This window comes from Balaenoptera musculus, chromosome 13 (genome assembly GCF_009873245.2).
Source record: "Balaenoptera musculus isolate JJ_BM4_2016_0621 chromosome 13, mBalMus1.pri.v3, whole genome shotgun sequence".
Classification (NCBI taxonomy): domain Eukaryota; kingdom Metazoa; phylum Chordata; class Mammalia; order Artiodactyla; family Balaenopteridae; genus Balaenoptera; species Balaenoptera musculus.
In genome coordinates, this window is record NC_045797.1 from 71,299,409 (window position 1) to 71,324,346 (window position 24,938).

At 35.0% G+C, this 24,938-nt stretch overlaps 1 protein-coding gene across 1 annotated transcript in view; it reads right to left on the reverse strand.

Annotated features, from left to right (window-relative positions):
• Positions 1-24,938, reverse strand: part of NCOA1 (nuclear receptor coactivator 1) — a 258,345-nt gene that overhangs the window by 87,666 nt on the left and 145,741 nt on the right. Inside the window, 4 exon segments of the mRNA XM_036872881.1 lie at positions 5,825-5,856; positions 5,859-5,921; positions 11,512-11,678; positions 14,534-14,639. Of these exon segments, the coding sequence (XP_036728776.1) occupies positions 5,825-5,856; positions 5,859-5,921; positions 11,512-11,678; positions 14,534-14,622 (351 nt within the window). The 5' untranslated portion in view covers positions 14,623-14,639.

Genomic DNA, 24,938 nt, shown 5'->3' on the forward strand with positions numbered 1-24,938 from the left:
AATAGCATCCCAATAAATTCACATTTGCTTAACTTAGTCAGAATTGGTGTCTGTTGCTTCAAATCAGAAAACCCTAATTGGTATTTTACACACACACACACACACACACACACACACACATGAACACATCATATAGACAGAGACATAGATGTTGATAAAACTGTCCAGGAAATGTGCACAGAATAAAAAACAAAAGGAAAAGAGCCAAGGCCAGAACCTTGGGGGATGCTAACATTTAAGAGGCAGGTAAAGAAAGAGAAATCTGAGGAAAAGGCTAAGGAGCAGCCAGAGAGGCAAAGAGATAGTTTTATAAAAGAGGCTCATGAGGAGTTTTAAGGAAGAGGGAAGTGGGTGGTCAACAGTGTCAAGAGCCACAAAGCAACGTAAGGAATGGTATAACATGAGGTAAGGAGGCCTGAACGCACATGCAAGGTATAGGGAGACTTCTGTGACTAAAGCAGAATTTTCTTGTGGAGCAATAGGAAATAAGCAGTGTTAGAGTCAGATAATGCAGAGCTCTGAATAGGAGGTAGAGAAACTTAGACAGCAAAGAACACTGGAGAATGAGGAGCTTTAAAAAAAAAAAAAAAAGTCTATAAATTCTAATACCACTCTCTTTTGTTTTTGTTTTGGCCACACCGCACGGCATGTGGGATTCTTAGTTCCCTGACCAGGGATCGAACCTGCGCCCCATGCACTGGAAGCGCAGCATCTCAACCACTGGACCGCCAAGGAAGTCCCACCATTCTCTCTTTAAGTGTGAGGAAATTACCTCCAATACCTTTATTCTTAACTCGTGCTACCTTTTTATGTTTAAGAAAAAGGAGGGGGAAATATATTGAAAATTGTATGGTGAGAATTTCTCACAATATGGTGGATATTTGGTCACCTTCTAGATGTGCAGATCTTCCACCTGAGCAGGCCCCTCTAGACTGATGTCAAATAGAACTTTCTGCAATGATGGAAATGTTCTCTTTCTGTGTTGTCCGATACAGTAGCTACTAACCACATGTGGGTATGGAGCATTTTAAATGTGGCTGGTGAGAATTTTTCTCACCAGACATTCAGCAAAAATGTCTGAATTTTTCATTGTATTTAACTTTGAATAGCCATGTGTAACTATCTTACTGAACAGTGCAGCTCTAGACTGCAGCCTGGATAAGTCAATAAACAATCTCGTGGTGGCTTTTCTACCACTTCTTCTCTTAGCCGCCCTGGATTAGATTTCAAAAAGTTTAAGGCAATGAGGCAGGATTGGGAGATACAGAAGAAGGGTTAGAAAAGGTTGTCAATGAAGGCAACTTTGAAGTCTATAAAAGTAATTGTATTTTATAGTCTCAGTTTCACATCTGTATAGCTCATAAATAAAAATATTATTAGCTCCTTGAAGTCAAGAACGTAAATACATTTCTATTCTGAGTTTTTGGAACTTCTAATTTGATGTGTGTTTTCATATATGAAAATGCCTAATGACATGTAATTCATGTGTAATGTTGTGTTACAGTTTTCCTTTGATTCATAGTGGTTTTCAGGGTAATAATTTCATCATCTAAAAAAATGCTTTCTTCTTATAGCAGTTTTGAATGGATGTTTTCCTGTCATTTCTGTTCATTTTAAAGTGTTATAGATTTTTCTTACACAGAAATAACAAATGTCTATGTAAATTAAGCAGTAGTAGTATTCTCTGGCTCCAGTTGTGCTGTTTCAGTTTGTGGATCATCTATTTGCTCTCCTTATTGATCTCTTGTGGTTTCTGAAGAACCTGTGGTAAAACTGGGATTTAAATGACTACACTTCTCTACAGGAACTCCACAAATCTCAAGGACCTCTATATCTTATACTTTTCAGTATCTTCAAATGGCATTATATGCAGAAAATACATTTCATAAATATTTAATGAATGAAAGGAGCTATAAAGTTCTTAGGCCAGTTTTACACTTAGGGACACTGAGAAGGCAGACAGAAACCGCCACAGAAAAACTAGCAGATATGAAGATACTAGTCTACTGATATCCTGCAGAGTAGAGGAGATAAGCAATAAATGCTAGGATGGGTCAGGTCTCATCCTAGGATGGGAAGGGCCCAAGTGTAACCAAGTAGCAGGATGGGGACAGGAACCAAGGCCGGGAAGAGATGGGATAGCGGGAAATGAGCCTAAAGTACTTTCTTTCTTTAACTTATTTTCCTCTAATGGCTTATATTAAAAAATTTAAAATATAGCAAAGTTTGAAATAATTTTGTAGTGAACATCTGTATATCCACCACACAGATTCTACCATTAACATTTTTACTATACTTATTTTAACACTATTTCCAAAGGCAGTCATGTGTCATGCAATCAATTTAAGGGGTTGTGAAAAGAATAAAAACATCAGAGTCCATCACATGTGGTGGCTTTCCCCTCTCCCAGTTATATGTTATACACTCACCCAGAGAGTAGTTTCTATCCAGCTTCAATGGCCAATGTTTTTTATATTTTACAACACTATAAAATACGTGCTCATTCCCCTAATAAAAATCATTAAAACCAACAGCCTAAAGTAACAAAGCGCTTGTATAACTTGGAGGGGAAAAAGGAATTTAGGTTTTGAGGGGGAACTTGCTAACAGGAGAGTCAAAAATATTTAGCAGCCTGTTAAAAGTACAGGAATAGAGTTCGGAAAGAGGTTAAAGCAAGAAGTACATATTTGAGAGTCATCTCTAAAGAGATAAAAGATGAAGCAAATGATATTACTTGGGCTAAAAAACCAAGCACTAAATTTTGAGAATGTTCTCACGTTAGCAGTGTTGGTAGAGGGAATTATGGTTCATACAAAAAACAGAAGAATAGTTAGGGTAGTAGGAAAAAAATGTATAAAGGAGTTAGAAAATCAAGAGACCTATACAAGTTTGAGTGTTAGGAAGACTTCACCAGAAAGAAGGTCTTGAGGAAGGACAGGAAAGGAGAATTTATTTTATTTATATAGATATTTATTTTTAAATACATGTATGATTTAAATACACATATTTATATTTAAGTATATGCATGTATATAATAAACATACATATAAAAAAATAAAATTAGGCCTAGAGATGGAAAAGCCTAATTTGTGGGGAATGAGTGTGTATATATACACACATGTATGTGTTTTTAAACATTCATGTATGAAGAAGGAGTACTTAAGGTGATGAGCCTGCTTGGAAACAAAACATCTGTTTCGAGAACAGAGGGAGGAAAGATTAGATAGGAAAAAAACGGGTGAAAATTACACAGTAATTACAAAGTAATTCAAGATTAAAAGTTCTTCATTTTAAAAAATTTGACAGAGTTGTTAAAATAGTAAGTTCTCTTACAATGTCTACATAAATAGTTAAAAAATTTTGGTCAGGAAAACACCTACTGTAATAAACTGAGGCATCCCTTACTCAAAAGTGAAATTCTACAGTAGAAATTAGCACTAGCTAAATAATTCTAAAAGTTTTATTTTCCCAACTAGTCCTAACTATAATAAAGAAGTAGCAAAGCCAGACAGTTGTCTTCAGTTTTCATCTGACCATTAGAATGCCTTTATCAAAATTTCTTTTTCTTTTTTAACATCTTTATTAGAGTATAACTGCTTTACAACGGTGTGCTAGTTTCTGCTTTATAACAAAGTGAATCAGCTATACATATACATATATCCCCCGTATCTCCTCCCTCTTGCGTCTCCCTCCCATCTTCCCTATCCCACCCCTCTAGGTGGTCACAAAGCACCAAGCTGATCTCTCTGTGCTATGCGGCTGCTTCCCACTAGCTATCTATTTTACATTTGGTACTGTACATATGTCCATGCCACTCTCACTTCATCCCAGCTTATCCTTCCCCCTCCCCATTTCCTCAAGTCCATTCTCCATGTCTGAGTCTTTATTCCTGTCCTGCCCCTAGGTTCTTCAGAACCATTTTTTTTTTTTTTTTAGATTCCATATATATGTGTTAGCATACGGTATTTGTTTTTCTCTTTCTGACTTACTTCACTCTGTATGACAGACTCTAGGTCCATCCACCTCACTACAAATAACTCAATTTCATTCCTTTTTATGGCTGAGTAATATTGCATTGTATATATGTACCACATCTTCTTTATCCATTTGTCTGTCTCTGGGCATTTAGGTTGCTTCCATGTCCTGCCTATTGTAAATAGTGCTGCAGTGAACATTGGGGTGCATGTGTCTTTATGAATTATGGTTTTCTTTGGGTATATACCCAGTAGTGGGATTGGTGGGTCATGTGGTAATTCTATTTTTAGTTTTTTAAGGAACCTCCATACTGTTCTCCATAGTGGCTGTATCAATTTACATTCCCATCAACAGTGCAAGAGGGTTCCCTTTTCTCCACACCCTCCCCAGCATTTGTTGTTTGTAGATTTTCTGATGATGCCCATTCTAACTGGTGTGAGGTGATACCTCATTGTAGTTTTGATTTGCATTTCTCTAATATTAGTGATGTTGAGCATCCCTTCATGTGTTTGTTGGCAATCTGTATATCTTCTTTGGAGAAATGTCTATTTAGGTCTTCCGCCCATTTTTGGATGGGGTTGTTTGTTTTCTTGATACTGAACTGCATGAGCTGCTTGTAAATTTGGAAATTATCCTTTGTCAGTTGCTTCATTGCAAATATTTTCTCCCATTCTGAGGGCTGTCTTTTCATCTTGTTTATGTTTTCCTTTGCTGTGCAAAAGCTTTAAGTTTCATTAGGTCCCATTTGTTTATTTTTGTTTTTATTTCCCTTTCTCTAGGAGGTGGGTCAAAAAAGATCTTGCGCAATTTATGTCAAAGAGTGTTCTGCCTATGTTTTCCTCTAAGAGTTGATGGTGTTGGCCTTACATTTAGGTCTTTAATCCATTTTGAGTTTATTTTGTGTATGGTGTTAGGGAGTGTTCTAATTTCAGTCTTTACATGGAGCTGTCCAGTTTTCCCAGCACCACTTACTGAAGAGGCTGTCTTTTCTCCATTGTATATTCTTGCCTCATTTATCAAAGATAAGGTGACCATATGTGCATGGGTTTATCTCTGGGCTTTCTATACTGTTCCATTGATCTATATTTCTGTTTTGTGCCAGTACCATACTGTCTTGATTACTGTAGCTTTGTATATAGTCTTAAGTCCAGGAGCCTGATTCCTCCAGCTCGTTTTTCTTTCTCAAGATGGCTTTGGCTATTCGGGGTCTTTTGTATTTCCATACAAATTGTGAAATTTTTTGTTCTAGTTCTGTGAAAAATGCCATTGGTAGTTTGATAGGGATTGCACTGAATCTGTAGATTGCTTTGGGTAGTAGAGTCATTTTCACAATGTTGATTCTTCCAATCCAAGAACATGGTATATCTCTCCATCTGTTTGTATCATCTAAAATTTCTTTCATCAGTGTCTTATAGTTTTCTGCATACAGGTCTTTTGTCTCCTTAGGTAGGTTTATTCCTAGATATTTTATTCTTTTTGTTGCAGTGGTAAATGGGAGTGTTTCCTTAATTTCTCTTTCAGATTTTTCATCATTAGTGTATAGGAATGCAAGAGATTTCTTTGCATTAATTTTGTATCCTGCTACTTTACCAAATTTATCGATTAGCTCTAGTAGTTTTCTGGTAGCATCTTTATGAAAATTTCTCATGTTCATTATTCACATTTAATTTTGAAATAGTAACAACGGTCAAAATAGTTTCTAAATAAAATAATTATTAAAAGTTCCTTAAAACTTTACTCTGTTTACAATTTATTAATTGGATGTTAAAACATAAAAGAAGATAAGAAAAAAACCAAATTGGGTAGAAAAAAGATTCTGATCACTTTCTGAGTCAATGAGAACAGCTACCTCCAAAAGAAGAGGTCCCAAGGATTCCTTTCTATCACTCCTTGACTACTCGACGAGATGTCTGACTTCTGTACTTCATCATCAGTTGTTGATTTCTCTGTAACAAAGCAGCAAACAAGTCACATCCAAAAAGAGCTCATTTCCATAATGGCAAGTTTATTAAGACATGAATTCACCTAATTTCAGATTCAAATAATATTTATTCATTATCTAGGCACTTTCACATTAAATCTTAATTATACTCATTTTATGGATAATGAAATTGAGGTTCACAAAGGTTAAATAATGTGTCTCAAATCATATAACTAATAAATGGCAGCAGGAGGATTTGAATTCTGACCAAGTCCAGTGTTCCAACAAATGGAAAAAATGGTGTAAAAATATACAGCCTTTTAAAAAAAAGTCTACATAAAAATTTTTAAGAAATAAGTAAATTGTAAAAGAATAATTATTTCCTCCATCTTTCTCCTTCTCTGATTTGATCAACTGCCATTGAAGAGAGAGTGAAGGTACGATTCTGTGAGTCTGCGTGAAATAGCTAACTTTTCACCTTCATGTCATGATGATCTGATTGATAAAACTGCAACTGCTAAATGATTTAGAATTCTTTTGTGTGGTGATGTTGAAAAATCCATCCATCATCTTAAAGCAGCAGCATACTTATATAAAAGTTTCCAATCTGTCAGACTAATTAGCTCACCAAAAAGCAAATACAGTATTATTGAATATAGAGATTCATTTTTTTCACTTTAAAATATGAAATATTTCAAATATTACAAAAAACACAGAAAGTGGCATAGCATACAGTCACACACAGCCACCATTCATTTTTCACAGATGTTAACATTATTTGCTTCCAGTCTTTCCTTTTTAAATAAATAAAATGCTACAAATAGAGCTACAGCTCTACCACTATTCCTCCTCTGTCCGTTTTCAGAAGTAACCAGTGGTTCTGAGGTCAGCAAAAATATTTCTAAGAATGTTTTTATACTTCAACTACATATGCATGATTTTTACAAATATATTATTGTTTCGTGTTTTAATGTTTACATAAAATATATAGACTTTTTCAACTTTTTCCACTCAATATTATGTTTGAGATTTAACTATACTGATACATATAAATTTCATACACTCATTTGAACTGCTATATAGTATATGAATAACCCACAGTTGATTTCCTAGTCCCCTACTGTTAGACCTTTTGACTTCTTACAATGCTGTAATAAACTATTTTCAGTATTTCCTCTTTTGCACATTTGTGACAGTTCCTTAGGGTAAATATTAGAAGTGAAATTGCTGGATCACAGGGTCTGTGTATTTTCAACATTACTAAGTTTGACAAATTACTCTCCAAAGAGGTTGTACCACCAGTAACATACAAGGGTTATTGTTTTTCTGTATGCTGACACTTGATATCAGCACAGCTTTTAATTTTTGCGAACCTAATGGGTGTAAAATGTTATCTCATATAGTATTTATAATAACAGCTTTACTGAGCTACAATTCCACAGCATACCATTCAATGGATTTAAAACATACAATTCAGTGGTTTTTAGTGTATTCACAGAGGTGTGCAGCCACATCACAATAATTTTAGAACACTTTCATCACCCAAAAAGAAACCCCATACCCTTTAGCAGTCCATTCCTCATTGTTCCCACACTCCAGCCCAAGCAACCACAATCTACTTTCTGTCTCTATAGAGTTGCCTATTTTTGACATTTTATATAAATGGAATCATATAATATGTGGTCCTTTGTGACTGGCCTTCTTTTGCTTAGTGTAATGTTTTCAAGATTCATCTATGTTGAAGCATTTATCAGTACTTCACTCTTTTTTATTGCTAATAATATTCCAGTGTATAGGTATACCTCATTTTAGTTACCCATTGATCAGTTGATAGATATACTGTTTGCTTCCACTTATTGGCTATTTAGGAATAATGCTGTTATGAACATTTGTGTACAACTTTCATTTCTCTTGGGTATATGCCTGCAAGTGGACTTGCTGGGCCACATGATAACTTTATCTTTATATTTTGAGAAACGACTGGGCTGTTTTCCAAGTGGATGCACAATTTTACACGCTCACCAGCACTGTATGAGGGTTACAATTTCCTCCATCCTTACCACACTTGTTACTATCTGTCTTTTTGATTGTAGCCACCCTAGCAAGTGTAAAGTGGTCTCTCATTGTGGTTTTGATTTGTATTTTTCTGACTGTGCTAATAATATTGAGTATGTTTTTCATAGTGCTTATTGGTCAGTTGTGTATTTCTTTAGAGAAATGTCTATCCAGAGCCTTTGCCATTAATTTAATTGGGTTATTTATTTTAAATTATTATGATATAGGAGTTTCTCATTTAGTTCTAAGATGTACTTCCTTCATCATTTCATGTGTTTCTAACATTAAGACAGGTTGTGTTTCTTAAACAGTTTCCAAAAAAACATAAACCATCAGTCCAAGTACATTAAGTAACTATGCATGAAAAGCAGCAGCAACAAAATTTTTGGCAAAACACCAAGGCAGGAGTGGCTATATGACTGGCCTAAGGCATGTGAACAGATGAGACACGCAAGGACAGAGTCTTGTCCTTAAAGGGACAGAAGCATGCCTTCCTGTTTTCTCTTTCCCTTCCTGTCATCAGGAACACGTACAGGTGAGCCATGTTTGACCACATGGGTAAGGGCAATACCTAGGAAGGGCACAGCAAAACAGATGGAAGGAATCTGAACCTCTGACACACACACCTAGACTACCTTGTTAAAGCCACTGTACTTTGGTCTCTTGCTACAGTAGCCTTGCCTGTATCCTAACTAATACATTCCACATTTCTCAATAACATGCTTATTTGCTATATCCTGACTGTGCCCATGTTAGACATAATCTATTAACGTGCCATCATAAAAGGTAAGAATTTAACTTACTTACATCAACCATCTAGACACACATACATATCCCCTCTTCCCATCCTCCCAGTATAGTTACAATAATTTTAGAGCAGTCAGTATTTAGTATATATGTTGCTATGGCCATATAAATATAGTTTCACAAATGAGTCAAGGTATGTGCTATAATTTACAATTCTCATATTTCATGTTTTAGTTTTTCTGTGAAGTTTGATTCATCTCTAAACTCTCCTCCAGACTAAAAAAATTCCTCTCAATTTGGTCAGTCATCATATATACTCTATGTGTTCCATTTTTTTTTCCCACGGAAATATTCCTCCTAGAGTCCTCTATCCACCTGCTCCCATTGGGACTGGCTACTTCTTTAGTCTGCTGCTCAACTGTAACCCTGGTCTCCTTCTACCTTTCTTTTTGTTAAGATTTCATGGTTTCCCTGGGCTAAGATCCTATGTTTTTCTTTCTTGGGTTACTACCTTGGTCTTGATAGATATTTCTGAAAAAAAGTACACAGGAGATAACATTCTTGAGGCTTCAGGTGTCTGAAAATGTCCTTTATTTTGCACTCATACTTCATTTGGATGAACACAGAAACTCTAGGCCAGGATACTCATTTTCAGTGTTCCTATTTAGAATCCGGACCCTCCTGAAAGTAATCTAGTATGTGTCCTGTTATTTCTTCTCTCTTGTTTTTTTCTTTCTGGTGCCTAGAAATTGGTGCATCGGTGTGAGGTTTTTTCTTTCTTTTTTATTCATTGTGCTGTGCACTACATGGGTGCTTTCCATCTGGAAACCCATATCTCCTAATTCTGAGAATTTTTTGGTTTTTGTTTCTCTGCATTATTTCTTATAATTTCTTCCCTCTATTTGGTCTGGTTTTTTTTTTTTTTTTTCCCCCCTGGGACTAATGGTGTGTTATACCTCCTGAACTAATCCTATACATGTCTATCTTTCTCTTGTTTTCCTTACTTGGTCTTTTTATTTTACTTTCTATGGCATTTCTTCAAATTATCTTACTCAACACGCTTTATCTTTTTATTCAACAAATATTCATTGAAAGTCTACTATGTACCCAGGAACTGCTACAGGTATTAAGGATACAATGGTGAACAAACAAAAATCCTTGCCCTCATGAAGCTCTAGTGGGGGTAGGCAGGCAATAAACAAATAAAATGTGTAATATGTTAGGATGTAAAAAATACTGTGGGGAAAATAAATCAAGGAAGATGTAGAGAGGTGTGTGTGTGTGTGTGTGTGTGTGTGTGTGTGTGTGTATGTGTGTCTTAGATAGGTTAGTGAGGGACAAGTTCATTGAGAGAAAATATTTGAACCAACACATAAAAGGGATGCAGGAGTGAGCCTTGTGTATATCCAGGGAAGAGAATTCCAGACAGAGAGAGAACAGCAAGTGCAAATACCTGAGGCAGAGTGTTCCTGGAATGCTTGGGGCAGAGAGGTATGAGAAAATAAGGTAATGAGGTAAAGTTTTTTTCAGCTATCCTGATTTTAAGTTCCAATGTTTCATTTTATAGCATCTTATTCTTGTTTCATAGATGAATATCTCCTCCTTTTGTCTCTGAGGGACTGTTTGATGGCTTTACATTTTCTTTTGCTCCCTGCATTGTCTCTGCTTCCTCTGAGTTCCCTTTATTCTGTTCGTTTGCTTGATTTATTCTCTTTTATAAAAAGACTTTCTTCAAATATCTGGATTTTTATTCATATTAAAGAGTGAGGTACTAAAATCCTGACTGGCAGTTGTGTGAAGTGTGGGGACAGAGCAAGGAGCAGATTTTTTCACTTGGGGGATCAATTCCAACTGTCAGTGTCTGTGTATCTTTCCCTTTGGACTGCTCAATTGCCCCAGAGGAATCCTCCCATTTTCAGCTGAGGGAGTATGAGCCAGGCTGTCAGAGTTTCCAGATTGAGCAGGGAAGGTGCCATACAGCCTCTTGTTGGCTATCCCCTCTGCAGACCTACAATACCCATTTTTCCTGTCTGCTAAATCAGTTGTCACTAGACTATCCAGCTCCTAAAATCTTAAAAGCCTATCACCTCAACCATTTAAAACATACTATTGGTTCATAGTCTTTTTAACATTGCTGCTATTAATCTGAAGTTCTTTGGGGTCTATTCCTTCTGTTTGTTATTTGTGTTCTTACTCACTGTAGATTATTTCCTCCTATGTTATATAAGTTTATAGCATAAAATCTCCCTCAGAAGCACTTTTTCTTTGGGAATCTGACAGGGCGAGGTGTGGTTATGTTCCTTCAAAGTGCTTTGCCTTTGTTTCTGGTAGGCAACCCAGGAGTTGTGTGGTGTTGGGTCCCCAGTAAATATGAATAGTATAAATATGAACCATAAAAATAAATCAGGGTTTTCTCAGAGAAGGCTGTTTCCCCCACCCAGAGCCCAGGTAGAGATAAACTTATAACTCAGATGGAGGGACTTTCCTACCTCTGAGTTGCTGTCTTTCAACCCTACGCCAGAGCCTCAGGTCTGATACCACAACTTGTATCTCCTGACTTAATCCGCTATGATACTGGGTCTCATAACCTTTCAAGGCAACCAGTTCTCAAAATAACTTAATAAGCCATTTTGTTGTAAAAGAAGGGTCTCAGATTCACATTCTAAAATAAATAGCATCTAAACAAAAATGTTCCTTTAATAAAATTACAAAATTGAATGCAATTTCTTAATGATAAAAAATAAAATCACATATTGTAAATGTCTTAATAACAAAGCACACAGTCACAGGGGTTTTTTTGTTCATTTTTTTACCTTGTTCCATTCTCTTCATTAGCTGTATCTGATCGACTGTCTTCTTCAATATCTTGCATTTGTCTGGTTTTACACTCAAGCTGTCAATGTCACTGATGTTGGCAGACAATAACTCGGCTAGCTCTTCTAAATATTTATTTTCTTGCTCCCTGCGCCTCTTTTCAGTGCTGTTACACAAAGGAAATCCAGTTACTGTACTTTCTACCACCATATTTCCTTCTCTGATCAAGTATTTAATATTTACATATTTGCAGAGATTCCTGTTTTTATCCAGAATATAAAACCAGATTTAGAAAACAATCTAAAATTGTATCTAAAAAACAAATATTACAAAATACCAAGGTGAAGAAAACAATTCTGGCTAAAAAACATAAAGAGAATGACTGCTATCACAGATGTATTCCCTCAATGATGTATATACATTGAATATTTCAAATAAATACTCGATATCAAAAAGAAGCAGACAGTACATATACTAGCTGCATTTGAAATTATTAGATGTTCTAAATAATAATTCCTTAAAATAGAAAATCTGAATTTTCAAATAAGTTTGTTGTAAATTAAGCAGGCATACTACACCAGAGTTCAAATAAATTATAATTAGAAATCTGATAAAGTCTTGATTCTTATAATGTACTTAAAATTATAACCCCACACCCATCAGGTTGGCAAAAAGTTAAAGTGGCGGAGAATGCAAGAAAAAGGGAACTCTCAATGCTTATCATTTAAAGAACAATGTGATAATTACCCAGTTAACATAAAAATGTACACAGATCCTAAAGAAACTCTTCCTAAAAACAGGAGTGTGTACGAGGATGTTCATGTTCCTGTAGTACTACTGGCTGTAAGAATGAAAATTTGTAACAAAATGGCTTGTTTACCCATAGGAAATGTCTATCTGTAGGGAAACAGATTTCTCAAATACGGTATATTCGTGTAATACAATACTTATCAAAGTGAACAGAACTGAATAAATCTATTTATCTTTATGTCTAAAGATCCATGCTGAAAAGTATACTGTAGAAAAATACACATAGTATTATATAATATATAAATTTAATAAACATTCTATATTGTTCACAGATACTTATATATGCATAATCATTAAAACAGATTGAAAAGAATTAGAGACAAATCAATTTTAGCATTAATACATACTTACTACTTTTATTGAACAAAACTGCAAATACGTGGTTTATATTGGTGGGTATACATCGTTTCCTCGTCTCTATTCTTTTATAGGTTAAAAACTATTTCCCCAAATAAAAATTTAAAGTAAATACAATAGTTTTATATCTATTCTTAAATTAAGAAGGACTGACATATATAGAAATAGACAAGAACATTAACTCTGACAACACAAACTGAATTGCATCTTGATATCAGCATTCCTCCTAGCTTCTGACACTTACCTATGATTATGAGTACTTAGGGTTATACATCGCTCATAACAGTTCTCTGAACTGATTAAGAGAAGTAGCACTTTTCTTTCCCCAACCTGAACCCTGCACTCTCCTGTAAAAATTCTTTCTTTTTCCCCCATGAGCAAAAGCATGTAATCCAAGGACAGAAGAGTCTTCTGCCGTTTTTAACGCTCTACATCAATGATTATCAACTGGGGGCCATATTGCTTTCCCTGTCCCCAGGGATATCTGACAATGTTTGGAGACTTTTTTGGTTATCACAACTGGTAGGACATTTTGGTTATCATAACTGATATAAAGATGCTATTTGGCATCCTAGTGTGTAGAAGCCAGGGACCCTGCCAACATCCTACAATATGCAGGATAGCTTCTTGCCCACAATGTCAACAGTGTGGAGGTTGAGAAACCTTGCTCCAGATCCTTGAAGGTGAATGGAATAAAATCCCCACTCTTCTCTCAGGTAGGAAGCTGCTGTTTTGATCTGATTGAGGTTCCTTCTCTATCTGGCATTTATTACAGTCTCCTTAGCAATAATTCTCTTTTGCCTATTTGATGACCACATTCCTTTATTAACAACAAATATTTAATTCCACAGATATTCATTCTTTAAAATCCTGATATTAACATTTTTTTCTTTGTTCCACTGATACCATAATATACTGAAATAGCAGTTAAGATGTACATGGATTCATTTATTCATTTGAATATTAAATATTTTCTTTGTCCTTACTATATATGTTAAACATTGTGCTAGGAACTAGGGATAAAATGGTGAGTAAGGACAAAGTTCTTACCAAATGGCAGCTTAGCCTGTAGTAGAGAACTCATGAAATAAGCACACAAACTAATATAAACCTGAAATTACGAGCTATAAAAATACATGTGAAATAGATACAAATGGGGGAGATTTGACCTAATAGTTAATGGAAGGAAGAGAAGGCTCCCTTTAAGAAAGTAATGACTAGGGCTTCCCTGGTGGCACAGTGGTTAAGAATCCCCTGCCAATGCAGGGGACAGGGGCTCCAGCCCTGGTCCGGGAAGATCCCACATGTCACGGAGCAACTAAGCCCGTGAGCCACAACTACTGAGCCTGCGCTCTAGAGCCCGCGCGCCACAACTACTGAGCCTGCGTGCTACAACTACTGAAGCCTGCGCGCCTAGAGCCCACGCTCCGCAACAAGGGACGCCACCACAATGAGAAGCCTGTGCACCACAACAAAGAGTAGCCCCCGCTCACTGCAACTAGAGAGAGCCTGCATGCAGCAATAAAGACCCAATGCAGCCAAAAATAAATAAATTAAATAAATAAATTAAAAAAAAAAAAAGAAAGTAATGACTAAACTGGTATTTGGAGAATGCATAGGTGTTGACTACAGGAAATCTAGAGGGAGCAAGCTGGTTGAGGGAGCAGCATGTGTAAAGGCCCTGGGGAAGGAAGAGAACATGGTAAGTATGAGGGACTCAGAGAAGGCTGGTAAACTTGGAGTAGATGAAGCAAAAGCTCTAAAATGAAATGAAAATGACAATGACAATAAAGTGACAATGAAAATGATAAAGCAGCTCTGCCAGAAACAGACTAAGAAAAAGAGTGTTCCTACCTTGATGCCAGTGTGTCACATGGCGATCCTTTTCTCTTATGTGAGTCTGGGTTAGCAGGGTCAGATGAACTGTCCCCAAGGCCACTCATGTTGAAAAACTTCACACCTAAAAAGGAAGGAAAACAGTAAGAAATCTACCCTAATGAACTATCCAACTCTATGGGAATAGGAAGCTCCCTTGTGTTAGAATATATCTAAACACTGTGGTTTCTCAATGAATAATTACAGCCATCATAAAAGCATCCACATTTATAAAAGCACAGGAGTCACCAGCTATTTAGTGTTTCTACACTTTCTTTTCTATACCTGTAAAATAAAATTAGTCATCCTTTATAAAATCATAGAGATCAATTAGGATGAAAATATTGTTAGAATAATTAAATAGACAATGAGATTTTTTTAAAGAGAAAAAACCACTTCATATGTAAATGTAAAAACTGTGTAAGTGAGAGTCAGATAGATTCTTTTTTATATTTATTTATTTTAGATTATTTTGAAAAGGACTTAAAACAACTTTTACTCATAAGGTTTGGGATTTTATATTGATAGGAAAAGAAATAATACATATATGATTAAAATTAAAGCGATGAACTAGATTTGGATTTTGAATTGTACTTACCAACTTTGAATTCCATACTCCTAACCTTTTGCTTACGCAGTCAGGCGACAAAGATCAAATGTTTAGTCTACGTTAGGATCTTGTTATAGATGCCAGAGAACACAAAGTCATTTCCCCTAGCATGTCAGCCAGGTCTCTCTCTTACATGTTGTGCCAGTCAGTGACTGCACTTAAAGATCCCTTCTGATCTGTCCCTATCAACCACTATTCTCTACAGAATCTCTAACGAAACTCGGAATCTTATCTCTGGCCTTATACTCATCACTACCACTTAGATTTTACTAATGCCAAACAACACACCTCTTATTCTCTTCCATTCCATCTACCCTTGTAAAAAGAGAGGAAATTCTTGTTAAATGGGAAAAACCTTTAACTTTTCATTAAATTCTAAAATTATTAAATAAATACAGTGCTGCATGTTAGCAGCCATGCTTGTAAAGTTGAGATCCAGAAGAATTTCTCACATGACTTTAATTAATATGTCAGAATAAATCCTTTTTCTCTAGTCCTAAAACTTCCTCTGTCTCCAGCTCTTTCTCAGTACCAAAGATTGCCATACCCCCTTTTCAATATAAAAATAACACCTAGAACTCTAATCATGACTTTATTATTCCATGTAACCAAAAAGGCACATTTCTAATTTCTCCATATTAGACGTGCAGGTCATGAAATTTTCCAGCTCCTAGGATCGCAATCTTGTAATTATTTTTTACTCTTCTCTTTTACTCCTCATTTTGTATCGGTATCCACGTCCTGTCAATTCTTCATTAACAGGAGATCTTACAGTGTCCCCTCCTTCTTCATTCTCAGATACAGTTATGATCCTTACTTGGAAGCAAATACCTCATTCTAGATTCCTGCAAGATCCTTCTATCTTGTTTCTCAATTCCAGTCACTCTCACTTCTAATGTGTCCTATAAACAGCAGCAAAACCATTCCTGCTCAAATGGCATTTTCAAGATATCACTTCCCTGATAAGGAATCAGCTTAATTCCCCTACTGCAGCATGGTGGTTAAAAGCATGGGCGTTAGGGTCAGAAAGGCCCTGCTTAATCATTACCTGCCTGTTCCAGGGCAAAGTGCTTAATCTCCTTAAATCTCCTATTTCTTCATCTGTAACATAAGGATAATAACTATACTTACCTACCTTTAGATTTGTTGTGAGGACTGAATGAACAGTGCATGTAAAGAGTGCACTGTAGGTTCCTAGAGAATGTTGGTTATTGTTATTATCTCCCCTTTAGACTAAGAGCTCCATGAGGGGGGTAGTGTTCACTCAGTGGATAACTCATCCCATACTTCCTCATCGATAAATACAATGGACACTTTTCATTCCTCCACTCATTAATGCTCAATAAATGCTAACTTATTACTATTATTTTATTGGACTGTTTGGAGCAGCATCTGAAACTGTTTCCTTCTGGAAATATTGTCATCCATTGACTTCTGTGATCCTATGCTTCCTTCATTTACTTAAATAAATCAAGCATCTATCATGTCTCAGGCACTGTGCTAGGAGCTGAGCAAATCGCGGACAGCAAAATAGAGGTTCCTGCCCTCGCAGAGTGGGAGACATAAACAAATAAAACACAAAATTAATATGTAATTTTCTTATAGTGATAAAATCGTAAAGGAAAAGAATACGGTTCATAGAGAAAAACAATAGAGACCTAATTTTAATTGGGCGATCAACTGAGGCTTCTCTGAAGAAGTGATGTTTAAGCCACAGACTGAGAGATTAGTAGAATTAGTGTGGTTTTCTACTTTCCTTATTCTCAGTACTTTTGCCCAATTCTTTGGGGTTAGATTTCCTCATGGTTCTAATGTCCTACGCCTCCTTTCTCCTCATACTATACATTATTCTGGGGTGATATCACTCACTCAACATGGTTTCAAAAAAAAAAATCTCTAAACCAATTACTCCTGAATCTCCATCTCTAGCCCAGATCTCCTAGGTCTCAGACCCATAACCCCACTCCTTGCCAGATAACTCTACGCAGAGGTCACAGAGGCACTTCAAATTCAACTTTCCAAATGAACTTAACATCTCCTCCTTACGCAATTTTTTTCTCTCAGTTCGTACACTGGAGTCATTCTAGCCTCTTCTCTCATACCCCACATGCAAGCAAACAGTAAGATGTGTCCATTTTTATTTCCTAAATATTTCCAAAATCCACCCCTTTCTTATAGTCTCCTCTCACCTGTTGCTGAACTATTAAAAACATCATAGTTTTTATGGTGGTCTCCCTGAGCCACCAAAGTAGGCTATCAAAAACATAAGTTTGATCATGTCAATCTCTTGCTTTAAACCCTTCCCTAAATCCTCACTGCCCACAGGATAACATTCAACATAATATACAAAGTTTGCATCAGTTCCCATCTATTGTGTGTCCATTATAGAATTTGGTGAATGAGTGATTAAATGTTTGTCCAATCAAGTTTAGCCCAACCTATATAAACAATATATAAACAGACTATATATATTATATACTACATATAGTCCCTATATACACATATAGATATATATGTTAATTTTAGTTTCAACACTAAGGAAAGCCTTTAAAAATAAAATCCTTGATACTATCCCATCTTCCCAGCAAAGGTAAACATTAGTCAGGAACTTTAAATTGATCTCAATGTGGGTAGCCCAAGTTTAACTCAGCAAAAAGTATTTATTGAGCTCCTACTATATGCCAGCATTCTGTTCTAGGTAGTGGGAGTACAACTGTGCATGAAACTTATAAAAAAATCACTGGTCCTCATAGAGTTTCATTCTATTGTGAGGGAGAGAGAAGCAAAATTAAAAAGTAAATTATAGAGTATATTAGAAGGTGATAAGTATTATGGAGGAAAACAGAGGCAAAAACAGAGGCTTAGTTTTGTGGAAGGAGAGGGGCAGCCATTTTAAGTAAAGTAGTTAGGAAGGGCCTCACTGAGAAGGTGAGACATGAGCAAAGACTTCAAGGAGGTGAGGGAGAGAGAATGACATCTGGAAGAAGAGTGCTCCTGGCAGAGGAAGGGCCATACAGCCGGAAGGGCGGAGCATAACTACGCTTTTTGAGAAACATGAAAGAGATCAGTGTGGGTAAAACTGGGGAGTGAGGAGCAGGCAATAAGGCTGCATCATGTAAGGTCTTGGCTGAAACCATTTTAAAGACTTTAGCTTTACTCTGAGTGAATTAGCCAGTCACTGGAGGATTAAGAACAGAGGAATGACAAGGTCTGATTTTCATTCTAAGACTTCCTCCATGAACAATAAGCACATCTTTCTGATCTCAGTAATTTGGTATCTAAATAAGTTTCCAGCTGCCAAATGGAGATTTCCATTTGGATATCCCACGTCACCTCAAATTCAACATGTATAAAACATGATGGGCTTTTAAGTTCCATATTTCTATTAATGATACACAAATGAGATGAACTGCATTATGGATTAATGTCATCATAGAAAAACATTTATTAAACCTCTTGTCGGGGGGAGAGGAAGGCTCTATATGACAAGGGAAATAATTACAATTTAAGGTGGACAGCCTCAATGCAAAGGTCAATATGCCAGACTTGTCACCATAACCAAAAGATGTTGAAAGACCCGACAATGGCTTTGTTAGCATCCATTCTCAAATACAAAACTAGAAAAATCAGCTAAGTGATATATTACTATAATGAGTAAGACTGCTACCTTCTTCTCCTATGGAGAGTCACAGAAACATAATGAGATTAACCAGATATCACAGAAGTAAAGAAGCCACTTAATTTTATTTTTACTTAGAAATAAATATAAATATATTTCAAAGTTTATTAAAACAAAAAATGAAATTATGTGATAAATTCATAATAATAAAGAAGCATCAATGCTAAATTTTTCAACAAAGTAGAAATAAAAAGAGAAGAAAATGATGAACAGGAAAGAAAATGAAAGATAAGACTTTGGAGTTCGCTAAAATCCAAAAGAAAATTTAACCAACTCCTACTTAATGCTCAGCTTTACTTAGCGCCAGTCTTCCCTGCCTCCTAAGACATTAGGTTATACCTATCTAAGAATTTACCCATCTGAATTCTATTGGCTCTCAAAATACTGCTGAGCATATATTTCTTATGATAATATGCTATAAAATTATAATTCTCTTGTTTGTCTCCTCTTCTAGATTGTGAACTCAAAAACAGTTACTAGATCTTTTTATTGTATATCCAATATGTAACATAATGTCTAAAGATATAGAAGCTAAAGTAGGTAATAAATTAAGTAATTAAGTTATTTACTAATATGACATTTAAATTTTTTAAAGAATATTTTAGATTTTTTATAATTAAATATTTTCTGGAATCTTTCATAATGTTTTGGAATTCTTTTCTATAATTGAGAAATTGAGCTTTCTTGAAATCCTTGTTCCCTGTTTTCAATGGAAAAAAAAACAAACAACTACCTTCTTGGTCTAGAAATTGAGAACATCTCTTCTAATTCTGAAAAGGTTAAGATCTATTTGGAGAAACCTCCTACTATATTTCACAGTACAATAGAGACACAAAAATATGTTGCATTTATACAACTGTACACATAAGCAATACAATCTCACAGTTCGGATAATTTTGAGCAACAAATAAATCTGGATTTCAAATGAGATTCCCAGACTATGCTAAGTCAGACTACTGGCTGGAGACTGACATCTGCTAAATTTATCTGAAATTCTGGGGTTTGAGGAGACATCAGACAACAATTCAACAGCAATTCAATATCTGGCTTACCAAAATAAGAGCCAATAGTAAGAAGCTATGAGAAAGTCACCAACAATTTGCTGATGATATGATTCTGGTATTACCTGCTTTCTATTTACAAAACACAATAAAGAAACAGTGGAATGCAAAACCTCTGATGAGTGAAAACTTTTACAGCTGTTCTATTTGTGGAATGGCTTTATATTTGGCAGTAAGGGAACTTAAACAAGGTTCATTAAGAAAAGAAATGTTGGTTTCAGGAAGCCAATTTACATATCACCTTTTAAAAAAAAGAGGTTAGGTTTCTAAGTAGAAGTATGCTGTTGATTTAAAAAGAGTTGCTAATTATACACAATCTCATGCACTCTCTAGAGAGCAGTTTTTGGAACTAGAAACCACACCTACCTCTGTTCAAATGGACCAGACTAAACCAAACAGGTTGGGCTGAAGAAATAGGTCAGTGCTTTATATTTCAGTTGAATTATAGATTTCTACATAAGAAAATTTGTCACTCACCTCCCAGATTTAGCTGAGGACTGCATCATTTGAAAAATAAGTAACAATTAGTTAATAAACAGCTCTAATAATATACTTGAAAATGCTAGCAAGCAATTAGCACAGAGAAGCACAGACATGAGAGGGACACTCTAAGTTAAACCTCCCCAAGTTGATAATATCACACAGGAAAAATCGTGACAAATAAAGAGCTCCTGCACTGGGTAACTGCCATAAAGAATGTTTCCCAAACTGGAGTCCTCAGACACCTAGGGTTCTCTAAAAAAAGTTTTCAATTTTGTCTTTTCACTTCAGTGACAACTGAATTCTTTCTCATGTGATAAGAAAGGATGGGGACTTTAGAATTTCTATTGCCCTTTTTATGGTTAAATAATTTCCCATTGTTTGGATATACCACATTTTGCTTATGTATTCATCAAATGATGGCCACTTAGGTTTTCCATTACTGGGGCTATTTAACAACAATGCTGCTATGAACATTTATGTGCACATTTTTGTGTGAACTTGTTTTCAATTCTCTTGGGTACGAAACTACTAGGTCATATTGTAACTCTCTAAATTTTTGAGGAACTGCCAAACTGTCTTCCACAGTGGCTGTACCATCTTAAATTCTCACCATCAAATGTACAAGTGTTTCAATTTTCCACATCCTCACCCAAAATTAGTATTTTCTGGTTTTTTAACTTTACTTTGATTATAGCCACCCTAGTGGGTGTGAAATGGTATCTCGTTGTGGTTTTGATTTACATTTCCCTAATTACTAATGACTTTGAGCATCTTTTCATGTCCTTTTGGCCATTTGTATATCTCTGGAGAAATGCCTATTCTGGTCCTTTGCCCATTTTTAAACTGGGTTGTCTTTTATTGGTAAGCCATAAAGAGTTCTTTATATTCATGTCTAGATCCTTATCAGATATATGATTCGCAAGTATTTTCTCCCATTCTGTGGATTATCTTTTCACTTTCTTTATAGTAACTTCTGATGAACAAGAGTTTTTAATTTTGATGAAATCCAACTTATCTACTATTTCTTCTTTGTTTAGTAAGTACAACATCTGGGCTTCCTAAGACAGTTTCTACTGACTGCTATTTTTCCTGTGTATGGGCCATACTTTTTTTGTTTCTTTGTATGCCTCCAATTTTTTGGTTAAAAAACAGATATTTTAAAGCTAATGACTGAACAAGGATTTCCTTAAACATCTGGAAACAAAAATTCTCTCTGAACCCACAAAGCAGGAACCAAAACTCAGATCGTGGTTATCCCTGGCCCAGAGAAGAGTCCCTGCCACATAAGCCTCTGCCATAAACATGCCCATATCTTAACTGCTATGGCCAGGAATAAAAAGCAAAGGCAAAGAAACAGATTCAAAACAATAAGTTCTTAAAAATAGACGTCATTTTATCTTATTTCATTGATTCTATAAAATGAGATTTTTTAAAGTGCTTTTTGTAAAAGAAAATCCTGTGCAAACTCTTTTAAATTTATTACACTAATAATAAAGACATTATCAAGGACTTGGCAACTTAACTTCTAAAAGTATATAATATTTGAAACAATGTATTTAATAAATTTATGTTTACTACTAAAAGTTTATTCTACAGATCAAGAGACAATGCTTCCTTTTTCTGCATTATTTTTTTCTAAATGGAAAGAAGAATTTGGAAAAAGGGTTAAAAAGTATTCTATGTTTTCTATTAGCAAATATATAGGAAGAAGAAGAAAACCAAATAAGTTTTAAACCCCAAAGTTTAAATTCCTCATATTGACTTTATTTAAAATTTAATTTTTTAAGATAAGAAATACACATATATGCATTTGCCTTGTTAAAATACTCCTATTTAGGAAAAACAGTCAGCATATGAAACATGTTTATGGCAGCTATTGTATTAAAACAGTTTGGCAAAAATATCCTTAACATTTCCTTGTAAATCTACAAAGCTAGATGATTCCAGTTATTTTAAAATGACATTGGGTAATTGTAGATATACTGTACATGTCTTCCAAAAATCAGTTCTACATTGTTCTAACGTGAAAAATATGTTGGTATTAAAAAAAAGATTAAAATCAGTCTTCCTGACTATAGCTATCTTTAACTATAAACAACAAAATAAGTATTTGATATTTACTTGCATGTGCACAGGAGAACAGTTTATAGTAATCTAGTAAAAAGGTAACAGCCTTAAAAAGAAAATGATGGTCATAGAGACAAAAATTAAGTGACAAAAATGTCAATCTCTGTCTTTTTCCACGAACTTCACCCTCTTTCACAGATTCAGATACTAATGAGCAGAAAAACAGCTAAAGCGGGGGCCAGACGAGACTGAAGATCAACATTAGACATAGATAATCCACAGATGATTATCCAAAACCAAATAACCACATTTACTATATAAATAGTAAATTTATATTATTTTATTACTCCAATATCTAAAATAAAGAATTAAGCCCCTGATCAGAAGTGGTTCAATTTCTAAATCCAATATCTAAAATACTCCAATATCTAAAATAAAGAATTAAGCCCCTGATCAGAAGTGGTTCAATTTCTCTCGAACACTTCAGAAACTCACTCTAAAAAAGTTAAATGTACATATATAAACCAACAAAAGAAAAAAAATCATATTGAAATTTGATCTCTAAAGTTATAAGGTGGCAGTAATACCAAAATAATAGAGCTGCATGGGTCAAAATAATCTGCCAAAATAACGGAGTTGTATTTTGAGGGCATTAGAAAATGATCGAGTCAAGTTAAACCTTCAGTTAATTTCAGGATCATCTCCCCAGCAGGAGGGGAAGGCGCAGAAATTAAAGCACAATACAACTCTAGCTACAATCTTCATTGCCCACATTTATAGAAAGGAGATGCATTTTTAAAAGCCCAGCTTTAAACCTAAGTCATCTTAGTTGATTAATTTATATTTGGTAAAAACTTTATTGATACCCATTGAAAAAATGAAAAAAAAAAAATCCCCAAGCATCTCAGGTGAATAGCTGGTTAAACAACATCAGTATCTCCTCAATAAAACACTAATTTATCTAGCTATATTCCTTCCAGTGTAGTACCCAACTAAAGACTAACTCTAAACAAGTGAAACTTAAATTTCACTTTCCAGTGTTCTCAATAAAATAATTACTATGAAAATCATGCTTATAAATTTTAAACTGGAGACTCAGACTTATAAAATTTCAGAAGAGGGATCCTAACAATTGTCATCTCATACAGTGCTTCTCAACTTTTTGACTATAGACTACTTAGCACATACAAAATGCCTATCCTGCCTATTTCCACTTTTACAGTATAAAGTTAGTAGTAAAAAAGAATTTGAGAGGAACAAAATAATAAAAAGGTTCACAGAAAAACGTAGGCCCATTAATATGTATTCAATTAAAGGATATGACAATGTAATAATATATATTGAGTGTTTATGTATCTCACATATATGAACTCATTGATTCCTCACAACTGCCCTATGAAGTGTGTATTATTATTATCTCCACTTTACAGAATCACTGACTGAGTTCAATGGTTTTATCTTACTAATAGAGAACCTATGGGCTGATGATGACAACAATGATGATGACTAACACTTTTATAGGATTTACTATGTGCCATTCTAAGCATCTAACATAGTATTTCCTTATAAACCTTACTAATGCATTTACTCATAAGATATGAGGTATGTAGTATTATAATCCATTTTAGAGATGAGGAAACCAAGGCACAGAGAGGTTACTTAATCTGCCCAACATCATAAGTAGCAGAGGTAGAAATCAAATGACCAATTCTTAGGTAATTTGGTTCCAGAATCTGGCTATGTTTTAACTTATATAACTAACCTATATAACCTAACCTTACATACTGATAAGTAGGAAAGTCAACAATAGATTCTAAATTTTGCTTTTACCTCTACACTAAAATGCTTCTTCATTAGGAAAGTCTTCAGAAAAGCTGACATTAAGTTATAGCACATCTAAAAATCCTGGGTGGTTATTTACAAAGTTCTCAAACACACGAAAAGAGAATCTTTCTAATTCTTCACCCAAACATCACATAGAAATAAATAAAATTAATCATATACCTAATCCTGACTTATCTTCTATGGTCATTACAAATAAAACCAATTATTTCTTATAAGATGTGATTCACCTTAAAACGTAAATGTACTATTCCTTCAAAATCTAAAGTTCTGCCTTTAATTTGTCTAAAAGTTTATAAATCTTGGATTCTAAGATTATATGTATACATATGCACACATACATAAAATTCCTTTCAATAACATCTAAATCATCTTTAGGAATCTACCTTCTGGAATTTTGGGATCCTACCATGTTTTAACAGACTTTCTCCTGAAAAAAATCTTCATGGGCTTCGTTCTACCGGGTAAGATTCTCAGTAACAAAACCATGAATCTCCAAAGTCCCATATCATAGTCTCTTTAGAAAGGAACATAGACGGAGACAGACAAGCTCAAAATGAGTGCCACTGTACAAAACAGCTGGCCTATACTTTTTCAAAATGTCAATATCATGGAAGACAAAGAAAAGCTGTAAACTATTCC